At 40.2% G+C, this 13,878-nt stretch overlaps 1 protein-coding gene across 24 annotated transcripts in view; it reads right to left on the reverse strand.

The window, feature by feature from the left end:
* The window catches only part of Ptk2 (protein tyrosine kinase 2), a 205,413-nt gene that overhangs the window by 57,002 nt on the left and 134,533 nt on the right, over window positions 1-13,878 (reverse strand). For 15 of the 24 annotated variants that reach the window (XM_076911471.1, XM_076911469.1, XM_076911458.1 and 12 more), the window contains 5 exons: window positions 11,103-11,159; window positions 10,213-10,233; window positions 9,083-9,180; window positions 3,238-3,322; window positions 362-462 (listed from right to left, as the gene is read on the reverse strand). In XM_076911471.1, the coding sequence (XP_076767586.1) occupies window positions 362-462; window positions 3,238-3,322; window positions 9,083-9,180; window positions 10,213-10,233; window positions 11,103-11,159 (362 nt within the window). The remainder of the gene's footprint in view (window positions 1-361; window positions 463-3,237; window positions 3,323-9,082; window positions 9,181-10,212; window positions 10,234-11,102; window positions 11,160-13,878) is intronic. The other 9 variants (XM_076911473.1, XM_076911472.1, XM_076911460.1 and 6 more) reach the window with 1 other exon arrangement.

A 13,878-nucleotide genomic window follows, 5' to 3' on the forward strand; every position in this document is an offset into this window, starting at 1 on the left:
CACCTAGATGGACAGGAAACTGCTGCCAGTGCTGTGGAGGGGACTATCTTCAAATGTAATGGTGAGGATTTTATTTCATTTATTTTGAAGATGGGAGTCTTATCCAATATTGTCCAGAATAGCCTCAAATGCCTGGGGACAAGTGATCAACCCTCTTCAGTCTCAACAAAAGTGAGGACTACAGCTGTCCTCTCATGCTCAGCTTAAATGATGAAGACATTTGTACCACAGCTTCTGAATGAAAAGCATATATAATACTTGGGGGTGTGACCTGTGTATTTGTGTCGTGAAAATGAGGGCTATCACACAGCACCTGTGAGGCTGTCATCAGCAATGGCCGGTCAGGCTGGGGTTTTTATACCTCTCCAAGTGTGCATAACTCCATGATTATCCAGACGGGGTTCTCTGTAATGACTCCAATCAGCTTCACGATGTGAGGATGGTCAAACTGACGCATTGTTACTGGGGGGGGAAAGTGGTGTCCTGTTAATCTCTTTAAGCCTTTTCAGTTTCTTTAAACTATCTCAATTCACACACAAGGCTAAAAGCATAAAAACTTTGTGCTCAATGCCATAGGTCAATCCTGACTGGATATGGATGAAAGGTGGCACAAACAAGGCATATGGCACCATAAAGACACCAGATAAAACCCATTTTAGAGAGAAAATAAGATGGAAAAGAACGCCCTAGAGCTATACCCACCACCAACCACAGGGACTTCTACCTGAAAGATTAATAGTGCCAACACTTAACCACTGTGGTCTTGTTCTCTTGAGTATAAATGGCTGCTCTCAGGCCCCTAATGAAGACCAGTTCTCACATACAAGTGAGGAAGTGTATGAAAGAGAAACCCTAGATGCTGTCTGGCTGCCATGTTGTACTGTGAAACACTATCTTTCAGAAGAAATCTACGTCAAGTGATATTTACAGAAGTCACAGGGCTTGACCACCTGAGTAAGCTCAAGAGGATCCAGAATGTACTGCATACACATATATGTATGACACAGAACCATTCTAATTTCTACAACTCTCTAACATCAAAACAAAAGCTAACCTTAAGAGAGTTACAGAACTTCAAAAGAAACTCCAAGTTTTAAAGGCAACTACTTAGAAACATAGGACTTCAGACTGCTAAAATGCAAAAACAAAAACAAAAAGATGTCAAGCAAGGAAATACTAGCAAAAGTATCTGTCTGTGAGTGAGATTGCATATGTGAGTGCAAGTGTCCAGAAATGACAGAAGAGAAGTCAGATTCTCTGGAGCTAGACTTACAGACAGTTGTGAACCACCTGATATGGGTGCAGGACACTGAACCCAGATCCTCTGCAAGCAGCAGTACATGTGCTTAACTGCTGAGCCATCTATCCAGCCCTTGATTGTTTGTATCTAACATAAAATACATAGAGAATAAAAACCCAAAACATATCACCAAATTCTTTATTGTTAAATTCAGGTCACTGCTTAATCACTGTTATTTTATGAAAAATTTCTAGGTACCCAGGGTATCTGCTATCACCTCTGGTTCTCCATGACATCACAGATCATTATCAGGACTTTATATTTCCTTTGAAATAATTAGTATAGATAATACAGAGCACAAAATAAGGAGCTGAGGAGGGTCTTGTAGTCACTGGCAAACTGTCACACTACATTAGAAACCCCAGGTGAAGTTTAGCCTGTCACTGATCTATCCAGATAGTGGGTGAAGGGCTGCCATTTGCTTATAAAGTAAGCTCACTGCAACCTTGCCTGCCTGTGCATTCCTTTCTGCATCATCTGTGTTTCTGTGGTACAGTGATGGGGCTGGAAAGCTGGGATGGAAGCCAGATTGTCACTGAAGCTGAAATCTTTCCTATCTGGCCCACAACTAACATTTACCTGGCCTAGGCTATCTCTCTTATCTTAATATAGCCTGTTATTGACTGGGGGTAGGGAGTGGGATTTGTGTGTCAGCTATACTATATCTGTTATATTTCCTGAAACAGTGATCAAACCTTCCAAATAAGAAAACAGTCTTAATCTAACCTGGCTATTTCTACAGAAATTTATAACTGACTTCTGCAGTAATGTCCTATAAAATCAACACAGCAATTGCTTATATACATGCACTTGTTAAAAAAAAAAAAAAAAAAAAAGAGTTAATGTACAAAAACCCCTTCAAGGTAGGCAGGAAGCTAGGTCTGAAGACTAGCTACCTGTTGTTCTTTGGCCTATGTACTCAAGAAATCAACCATCTAGGTAAAAGTCACTGGCCAGGCCTCTTTTTAATCTCAAATCAAGGAGTAAGGAATATAGCTAAAGATATAGGTAATATGACATTAGAGTGTGAATTACTCTGTGGTGACAGATTAGGTGGTTAGGTGGCATAAAATATGCAGTGGAAGAGATCCATCCAATGTTTGTGTCCTGAACATCACTGGGGTTCTGTACTATGGCAAACATGCTGGTTGCCCTCCCCAGGCAAAACTCTACACTGGTCTCTGTAGAGCTTAAAAGACTAAAGGGAGAGACAGATAATAAGTACATGCGATCATTTTATGTATTTAAACACGAACTCTGAAAAAGAGCAGAATGTGGCTCTGTGAGAACAACAGTGGCTGGCAGAAGGCAGGGACTTGAAGGATAAGAATAGAGAAGTCCTATGAGAGGAGAGAACAACAGGGTGTTTGATTTATACAAGCTAGACAAGATCCTATTCTTTATCACTAAACTTTGAGGAAAGAAGGCTCATAATGCACAGCTCATCTGAGACAGCCTCACCACCGGATGTACACACCTAGGCCAGAAGGCTGTGAGTGGGGTAGTAGAAATCACTTCAAGCTAAAGTCACCCAGGAAGCTGCCACAGGAAGCCTCTCCTAGGGCTTCTGTCTGATTATGTAGGGCAGGAAGCTAGTCATGATCCTGACTCATCTGTAGCTTATGGGTTCCATTAGGCTGTAACTGTTGTCATAGTTACCTCTGTACTCATGGGACCTGCAGGATCTGGACTAGAGCCATTTATGTGAATGCACCAGCTTCAGCCAAAGATGCTGAATGCTATAGGAAGCAAATAACAAAGGGAATGTGGCATCTTCCTCTACATGTAAACATGTCTGCCTATGAAAATCTGCTAAATTTAGACATTAGTTTGTAAGATGAGTAATACTTATGAAAGTAAAAGCATCTTTCCTGCAATGACATCTAGATTTAGGTAAAAAGTCAAACTGAATTCCACAAAAGTTTCAACAAACTTACAGGCTTCTTGAAGGAACTTCTCTCTCACGCTGTCCGAAGTACAGTTTTTACATGTTTTGATGGCAACAGCCAAAGCTGGATTCTCCTGTGTTAGGGAAATTACAGAATCACTCATACATGCAAAAAGGTTCTCCAGATTAGTCAACACTCTCTCTCTCTCTCTCTCTCTCTCTCTCTCTCTCTCTCTCTCTGTGTGTGTGTGTCACACACACACAGCTGTTTTGTAACTCTAGACTTGTGGTCAGAACTATAAAATCAGAGAGTTAAGAATATTCTGTATGAAATACCAGAGTAAAATCACACATGTGAAATGCCACAGGCAAGTCACTTATGCACGTACTAGATGTTGAGTATGTACAATATGGTAGGGTGCTGTTTTAGGTTCATGGGGCACACCAGTGAACAACCTGCTTTTAAAGGTTAGCTGGCATTCCAGTGCAAAATACCAATGAAAAAGTCAGTTATTTCACAATATATTAGAACAGTATTTTAGAAGACAGGAGTAGATCAGGCAGGACATGGGAGACAAAGGGGTGTCACCTGCATGGAGAACACTTCATTGAACAGATGAGAGGAAGACAAAGCTCCCAAGAAGAGGAAATCAGTCAGTGAACTGTGGAAGTTACATGCTGTTGAAAAAATGGTGAATATAACAGCTCAAAGGATTTGGGGATGGAGTGATGTAGCAAGACTGTAGCAGCAGAGTGTGAAAAGGTATAAACACTGAGACAGGAAACCTAGGAGCCAGAAAAGGGAGGGGGTGCATTTCTAGGCTAATATAAAGACTTGGTTTTCATTTCAGGAGGATGAGAGCTTGGGTGTGGTCAGGGCAATTGAACCCACTGTCCATGATAGTCTCAAATTAACAGCAATCCTCCTGCAGCAGCTTTTCCAATACTGAGATTGTAAGCATGAGCCACCATGCCTAACAACCTGTGGCTCTGACCATCTGGGCTTGGAAGGGGTACTCTAGCTCCATCTGCTGCTGAGAGATGATGTAGAAAGTAAAGTGAAGCACGGAGAGTGATGCAGGTGACTACTGCTGGAACCTGGGCAACAAGCTATGGTTGCCTGGGCAGTGAACAGCAGTGGAGGTGGGATGAAGTATGGAGATGTGGATTTTTTTCCCTCAAGGTTTAGCAAAGTTGTCTCTTGGTGTGCTAGGAGAAAGTGAACTCAGGATTTGACCAGAGGAACTAATAATGTGGAAGGAAAAATGAGAAGTTGAATGTCTCTAAATATGAGAAGGACACTGTTGAGATAGCTGGGGCACCAGAGGCATTAGGACAGTCTGATCCTTGGGACAGTGCATCACCAGAAGAGACAGTAGGTTCAGGACTATGCTTTGCACAGCAATGAAAAGTCAGAGAAAGGGAAAATGGTGAAGGAAGGTATAAGCCACAAAACAGGAAAAAAACCCAAGAAAATGTGTAGTTCTAAAAGCCAGAGTTCGTCTTCAACAAGCTCAATGGGTGAAGCTTGAAAGATAAAAGGAACATAAAAGAAGAAATGGCTTGTGGCTTTGAGTGAATCAAGGGCACAGTATGGGTGAACATGGGCAGACATTATATTTGTCAAGACCATTATTCACCTTACTTATGCCTCACATTCAGTCACTAAGCAAAAAAGAAAAGAGGAGGAAAGCAAAATGGAGCAGTAGAGCTTTACAAAGGTTTGGCAAATGTCAAGTCACCTCATTCCCACTGTCTAACCCCATTCTATTGTCTAACTCCTGTCTTTATGCTATGAAGTATGGATTAATAACCTGAGCAGAGGCACATCTAAGGACAAAGACCACAGTATGACCACAGTATGTTATGAATCCCTCTCTTGACTTCTTCTATAACCCCTTTCTTCCTAAAAAACAGCTAGGTGTGAAGAGAACTGTGCTATCTGGTCTCCTATGGGGCTGTGTGATCTGTGTTTGGTTTTCTCTGACAGTTCTGAGCATTTCTGTGTTCTCTGTAGGTTTCCCATTGGACTATGCTATCTTACTCTTGAGAATGTACTACTGGGACCTAGGTCCTGCACACTGAGCATGAGTCAAAAGAAGGAACAGTAAATGTTAGAAGGCACAGTAAGTGACACACCATGCTGGTCAAGAAGCAGTTGCTTAAAATGTGAATCATGGCAATTCACAGTCACCATAAGCACCAGTCACAAGCGGCAAGGACTAGACTTAAAAACAGCTGAGGAAAAAAGATCACTTCAAGACTTCTAGGTGTTGGAATATTACAGGTTCATTACTCTCACTTGGCTAATTTACCTTGTGCTTTATGTTACCAACATGCTGAACTGGCACCTCTTGTCCTTACTTTCCCTGCGAGACCATATTCACAGCAGAGTGGAGCTACTTACTTCTGGAGTCCAATTGCAGGTACAAAGTTATTTTTAAGGTAGCATGATCCAAACAGAATTTTAGACAGCACACTCGAGTGGTTTTATGTGCAATTTCATGAGGCAATGAGATATGTGAACCAATATTTTTCTGGATGTTTTTGTGAGGTTGTTTTTGAAGGACAAGGATTCACTTTGCTATGTGACTAGGCTACCTTGATCTCACAATCCCCCTGCCCAGCTTCCTAAGTCCTGGGATGACAGGTGTGTGCCTCCACATCTGGTTCACCAATGAGTTAATATTCAGGTTGTGAGTTGTCCTTTCCAATATGTAGGCCTCACCCAGAAGACTCTCACAAAAAGGTGAGAACTGAGATACTATCTTCTGGTCTTAAGTGACTACTTTTTACTTTGCTTTTGGACTTTGGACAACATCTTCAGTTCTGAGTTTCCTAACCTGGGGTGTGGGAACAATCTCGCACGGAAGCGGCGGCGGGGTCCCAGGTGGGCTTTCCTCACTGCCAGCTCCCACATACACTCAGCAGCGGAGGCAGACCAGCCCTCCACGCTGGCCACACGACTGCAGGCAGGCTTTCCATGCCAGCATCTGCGGGGGACTGACGGCTGGCGGGTCCCAATAGACGTGAGAAAGTCCGGTTCCAAAGGCTGGAAACCTGGCGGCAGACCCCAGAAGACACATGGAGTCCAAGAGTTCAAAGCTTTATTGTTCATGGAAGTGTAGATGGAATAGGGAGGGGGAAAGAGTAGGAACTTAATTGAGCCACACACCCCCATGGCCTTTAGTTAACTCATGAATATGGAAAAGGTGTTAGTCATGCCCTCTACCTGTGTCCTATGTGACTGATGGTACAGGTTAATGAGAGATGGGGACCACATGGAGGAGTCTGGAACCCGGGGGGGCGGGGGGGGCACAGGACTCGTGGGGAGATATATGCCATCCCTCACAGGGCATGGTCCTGTTGGGTCTCCAGCTATCTCAAACCCAGTGCTCTACCGGGGAGACCACGGCCTCACACTGGGGTCCTGGAACTTGCTGGCTTCCATCACCACAGAAGCCAATTTTTTAACTCGTATCTACACAGGCCTTATTCTGTGCCTCTAGAAGACTGTCAAAGCTGTGTGTTCCATAGTCTTCTCTATCTCTGAAATGAAACCATAGTCACAGCTGTTTAAAGAAGACATCTTGATGAAGCTTTAAACTTCTGTTTCCCATACCCTTATATCCAACAGTTTAGGAGCAGGTCTTGCAGTTCTTATACACAACACACATCCCACTGAAGTTGTAGAGGACCCCAGGTAGGGTAGCCACTGCTGCCTTGCTACAACACCCTCTGCCACAACTCTGAACAAAGTGGGAAGACATTTTAAAAATGCAAAATGGATCTCCTCACAATGCCCAATATATATATATATATATATATATATATATATATATATACACATATTCTCTCAATCTCTCTCTCTCATTCATATATTCTCTCTCTCTCTCTCTCTCTCTCCTCTCTCTCTCTCTCTCTCTCTCTCTCTCTCTCCCACACACATACCTCCCCCTCTTTCCTTCTCCAGGCCCAGCCTTCTACCTGGGTCTGGTGCCCAGCTCTATCTGCTACACTCAAATTTCTTTCCTGTTACAACAGACACCAGAAAGGGATCCCAAAGAAGGTGATTCCTGCTATTGTTCGGAGGATGGCAATTCATTTTGGAACTATAATAAATACCAGACCGAGGATCTAGGATTGTTATATCTAAGATAGATTCATTATTTTTAAAGGGGGAAGGGGGCTCATGGAGGGAGTTTACCAATGCTTCTGTGTGAGCCAGTTTAGTAACAAGTCTGGGAATTTACTTATCAAGAGTTGTTTTTTTAAAAAAATGCAGACCATCTGATTTAGTAACAGAAACCCATGAGCCCCACTTCCTGTCATCACAGTCAAGCAGAGCTATGTCTAGGATTAGATCTTCTACCAATTAAGACCCAGGCTTCCTTCTGCTGTATTTTGGCCTCAAAAGGCAGAGTTAAGACAATTCAACAAATATAGATATAGTTTTCTTGAAATTGAAATAAGAGCATAGGAAAAATGTATAATATACTGTCTAATTAGTTGTGTGAAAATTCTGAGTGCTTATGAGAAAAATGCAAAAAAAAAAAAAAAAAAAAAAAAAAAAAAACAAGTCTTGTGACCTTGGTTTCTTGAAAACACAGGTGTAACAGAAGTGAATTTACTCCAGCTATTGTTATTTATATGCCTCCATGGAAAAATGTGGTCTGTCCTTGTGACTGAACACCTTACTCGTGTGATTCTTAACTCTCAAGAGTATACATTGTTTGATGCTCTGAATAAAGTTGGCTACTGTATGAGACTTTAATCTATTTCATTTTTAGGCCCAGTTCTCCCACTGCCACCAACTAGAGTGGTAAACAACATATTATATAATTCCATTTAAAAACAGAAGAAAGGCATCAGAATTGGAACTTCCACTCCCAACTACACGACAGGACAAATGGGAAGTTTTTCTTTATGTCTAGGTAAAATGTATGGAAAAGGGCAGCTATGGAAGCTCAGTAGAGAAGCATTTTCTCAAGGGTTCACAGCAAGGATGTCACAAGAGCCAATTTTCTGTGCTGTTATATTATCACAACCATCTCTGCGCATCTACCAACATTCTGCTTTCAAAAGTTTCTTCAATAAATATATACTGTAATTCTAAAACACAAATTTAAGTATCATCAATCTAAAAAGAAAAGAGACAAAACGAAGGGCACTAGTGAAGATACAGAAATCTTGGCTAGGAGGCATGTAACATGAAGAGTGCTTTGAAAATTGATAGTCAAAAGTTAAGTAATAGCTACTATATGAGGAAGCTCCATCTATCAATGTTCACAGCAGCACTTAATGATCAAGAATTAGAAACATCCTAGATATTCAATAAGTGAAGAATAGACAAATGGGGTCTGGAGTGATGGCTCACTGGTTAATAAGACCTGCTGCTTTTCCAGAGAACTCAGTTTTGATTCTCAGCATCCATATGTCAGCTCACAACTGTCTGTAATTCTAGTTCTAGGGGATTCAAAACCCTCTTCTGACATCCTTAGACATCAGTAAAGTTCATGGCAGACAAATATACATGCAGGCAAAACATTCATACACATAAATTATTTTTAAAAAAGATGCATAAAAGATGGCACATGTATGCAAATGCTATTATAAGGCAACGAAGGGAAAGAAGATTGCATACTATATGATCCCATTCATATGAAATATTCTCAGCAGGGAAACTGAGAGGCAGAAAGGAGACAAGTGGCTGCCAGAAGCTTGGAAGGGAGGTGTAGCATGAACTCTGTTGATGAGAATCATCAGGTTTTTTAGATGAAGAAGGAGTTCTAAAATTGACTGTGGTAAATTGTTGAACAATTCTGTAAACATTACCTTTATATACTTAAACCGTCAAAAATCAGTCTTTATTTCTGGTAGTGGTAAGGACTTACTGGGCTCAGGTACACGCCTTGATGTACATCTCCAAACTGACCTTCTCCAATACAGCGTCCAAGTTCTATTCTTTCTCTCTGAATTTCATAATCCCTGGCTGCAAAACACGGCCCACACATAAATAAACTGGCACAGAATTCCAAATGTGGTTATAGCACAATAGATATATTTATCTAATTATCATTCATGAATACATTTTAATTTGCAGCATATCAACATAAATGTTTGAACAGAGCGGAACCCTCTTAAACATTATTTTAAAGACTATTAGTAATCAGTCATGGTACTCGCAGAACTACCAAACAGTGAGTTTGACTGATGGTAGATTTTTTTAAAGCCCATTTTGTGCTTAGAAATCTCCGACTTATTTGGTTATCTGATAATTTTCTAAATAATTGCTCTAAATACTGCATTATATGCATAATTAATAATCACCACTGGTTTAGGTATTAATATATGAAGGCTCTAAAATTATTAAAGCAATTATTTTTTAAATAATTACAATTTCTAAGTACAGAAGCAACATTAAACTTTTTGAGTAAACTAGGTTTTGAAAGTTTAAGAGTTTTCCATTTCATTATAGTCCTATCTCTAGATTATTTATGGAGCTAAAAGAGTTTAAAGAGGTAGTTTCTAGAAGTGAATTTCAAAATTAGATGACGTTGAACTGAATATACCTGCACAAGTATCTGAGAGTATGTGCTTCAATTAAGAAGTTAAATCATGAGTTACACCAAATTATTTAGCAGGCTGCTGAGCCCCATGGAAATAAAGTATCTACTAGGAATGCAAAAAAACCAAACTCTAGCTGGATTGGGCTATACTTTAAGCACGAGAATCATCCCATGCCTACCCTGGAACATATGTTCCATCTCTGGTGTGACCAACATAACAGCAAGAGTTAACAGATTCCTGGGTGAGAAAACTAAATCAGACAGATCACCCCCAAGTTTTAGACAGCTGTTTCCTTCCTCTTTAAAATCGATTTAGCCAGTAATTCCACTGATTTAACAGTATGAGTAAACCAATGACAACGAGTCTGAAAACATATTAACTGAAACTGAAACACCCCCATCACTCCATCGTGGCAATTGCAAGCAAATGCAGTTACATCAAAGGATCCTGTTACCTTCATCTATTCCATAGCTTTCTGTATTGCAATTAAGAGAGAGAAAAAAAGTGGAAGACCTTGCTTAGAAATTGCTAATAGCAATTAGATAAACAACAACAACAAATGTGGAGAGTACATTTCAATAATATTTACTTAATTACTTTAAGCACAAATGAATAAAAGAGAAACTAAACACATATAACAATTAACCATCTTTGAGTTAACTCAAAGACATTTAAATATGTATTCCATAAATTCTGGATAAAAGATGTTTGTATTTCCTGGTCAATTATAAATAACAAAGACACAAATGTGGGCTCTCTGAAGAAATGGAGAAATCACTAAAGGCTTGTCAAAATGGTAAATTCAAGTTGAATTCATTGTCTTAAGTTGCTGTTGGCAGCCCAAACCTACACACTACATCTCAGTAGTTCCTGCATCCAGCTGTTAAATTAAAGGGACTCTTAAAAGGTAGGTAGACACGAGCAGAGAACTATAGGCCTCAGAGGCCTGCTTGTTTTTTCTTGATTTTCATAATATCTCCCTAATGCATACAGAAAATCCAAATAAGGACACTTTAAAAATATTATGCAAGAGTACCTATACATTTAAACTTGAAATAATACTCATTTTCTATCAAGGCAAAATAATCAATGAAGATTACATTATCACAGAGCCGAAAAATGATATGACTAAAATTCTATTCTAAACAGAATATTTTTCTAAATAGAATATCTAAATTCTAAATGAATAAAATTATTTCTGGTATCTGCATTTCAAGCTTCTGACTGTAGGGTAGGCACAAAGACTTCTACCTAAAAGTTGAAAGAACATTTCTGTTAGGTGTTCAAATGACAGATGCACTCTAAAGCTTCTTTCTCATTGTGAGAAGCAAGCAGCGTACTTACTCGAGGGCATGGTGTATGTGTCTTCCTCATCAATGATCTCAGCATAGTCATCTGTCTCTGGAAGGAAACAAGACAGGTTGGGTGAATTAAAATGCTTGACTGATTGGCCTTCAACATAATTTCAAACAACAGGATTCTGTGCCCCAAACCCACAATGTGCATATCGTCACAGAATACTAGGATTCAGATCTGGCTCACATATAATTATAAAAAGAAAAGTGCCATTATGGCCCAACATGTCATCACACACACTTATTTATCAGAAGGCAAACAGGCTAATAATCCTTATGGAAACCAGAAGGATGTTAATTAAGTACTACAAAATCCAAAGGAGATATCTGCTTACTCCAATGCTCTCCTTCAACTACAGCAAATGCACATCTGAACCACACTCAGGCCTGGTGGGAGTTCCCAAGTGACACAGATATCCTCAAATGGAGTCCAATTCACTCCATTTATCCTGCCAGGACAATTCTGAGCTTCTCGAGAATACATAATGACCCAATTTCTGAGGGCACTACACTGGGGTGATTTATTGCATTTATTCTTTTTTTTTTTTTAACCCACACAATACAAGAATTTATCTTTTGGTGTCTTTTTATCCAGGCAAAAGATCTAGTAAAAAGAATAAGAACAAACAAACTGCATAGTAAACTGAGCTACTTTTGATATAAGGTGGATATATTCATGCTTTCACTAATTCCTTTTGGTAAATGCAGCAATTTAACCCCCATGGTAGTACTGGGAAAGTTTAAAAAAAAAAAAAAAAAACACTCGTGGAGAAAACTGCCACTACTGAGTGCTGGGAAGGCAGTTAGGTGGATTCTGGTTGATTCCCTCTGGAGAAGACTTCCACTTGCTAATAAGCCTCTCTGAAAGCTGGAGAGGACCTGCCAAGCTGCTGACAAAGCTCTCAGAGAACCAGCTTAACACCTACACTGAATCCCTGGGGCTGCAAGTGCTTTCTCCTGTCCACCACTGAGATCAAAAGCACACAAATCAAGGATACTCCAGAAAGCAGTCTTTCCAGTGGTGAGGAAATTGACACTGTATGTGCTGCAGCAGGATAACCACAGCCACCAAACCTCTAAAGCATTGGTTCTCAACCTGTTGGTCATGGCACCCGCAGGTGTCAAGTGTCAGATATCCTGTATATCAGATATTCACATTATGCTTCATAACAGTAGCAAAATTACAGTTACTATGTAGCAATGAAATAATCTTATGACTGGGGGTCACCACAACATAAAGAACTGTATTAAAGGGTTGCACCATTAGAAAGATTGAGAACCACTGCTCTACAGGGAAGAATGCAGTTCTGAATGTGTAGTCAGCACTAAAAGGGATTAAAAATTTAAAAAAAAAGAATCTGGCTGGGGAAAAAAACACCACCAATAAATCAGTTCTCCTAAATCCTAGACAGATGCATACTCTATAATATCCTCATGTGTTTATAAGCATTGTGTATATAGAATTAAAGCAAAGCATTTTTTAATTTAGTTATTCTGTTTTATTTTTTAAGATATTTTCAAATATTTCTTGATATTTCAAAGATATTCAAATATTTCAAGATATTTTCAAATATTTCTTGGCTGTTGTGGACTTGCTTTGCAGACCAGGCTGGCCTTGAACTCACAGAGTGCCTCTGCCTCCCGAGTGCTAGAATTAAAGGAATGTGCCACCACACTAGGCTTAATTTAGTTTCATATGTATGTTTGGTGCCCATGGTGTGAGTTATCATGTAGGTGCTGGAAATCAGAACTGTCCTCTACAAGAGCAGTCAGTGTTAACCTCTGAGCCACCTCTCCAAGCCCCTAAAGCAAAAATTTAATGAATCTGAAATGCAACCTTCTCTTCTTGCCTCCCTTACTGGGTTCTCAGATATTTGATACCCTGTAGGCCTGCTACTTTGCTTTTAGTGTACCACAGCCAATAAAAGAAAAGCTGGAGGCTGGAGGGAGCTGTTCTCTAAAAACATGACCAGGTGAGAAGGAGTCTACTCCAATAGCTGAGCCATGGAAGCAACATACCACTCAGATTAGTCTCTGCCAATTGCTTTCTGTTCATTATTTAATGTAGTAGACTTAATCGTCATACTGCCTTATAAACTGAATGCCTCAAAGCCACTGCAGCACAAATTCCTGGGTAACAGAAGAACACAGCAAGCTCATCCCAAAGTGAATTCTCTTAGGTAACCGGAGTCTTCTGTCTGAATGAAGGGTGTGAAACAGATGATGACACCAATAGCGGTGACCTCAACTGAGTCTTACTACGTCCTAAAAATAGCTTATGTGGGCTCACAGCTAGTTTTGGTTTCTGCTGCCATACCTTGCTTCAAAGTTTTCCTCAAACTATCCCCATTCCTTATTCTGAATTCTCTACTGTTGTTCTGTAAGTATCACATATTAGTTTGCTATTTTGACGCCTATATGCCACCTCTCCAGAGCAGAGTCTACTGGAGCATCGTCCCCATGTGTCCTTTTTCTCCTCAGTGTCCTCAGCATCAAGCATAGTATCTGACACAAAGCACATGCTCAGAAGCTATGTGCTAAGCAATGAGGATGAATGCACTGTGGTAACACAGTTAGCACAGTGTATTCCCAGGACTCGAGAAACTTATGTAGGGTCACAGAGAAAACAAACAGCAGGGCAGACTGTACCCTGTCTGTTTACCTGCCTATGCCACAGTCATGCCTTCATGTGTATAAGAGAGGAGTATGCACCTGTGGGGTTATGATGATAGGAACTGATGTTAACAGGAACTGAGAAATGGCAG

This window comes from Arvicanthis niloticus, chromosome 13 (genome assembly GCF_011762505.2).
Source record: "Arvicanthis niloticus isolate mArvNil1 chromosome 13, mArvNil1.pat.X, whole genome shotgun sequence".
Classification (NCBI taxonomy): Eukaryota; Metazoa; Chordata; class Mammalia; order Rodentia; family Muridae; genus Arvicanthis; species Arvicanthis niloticus.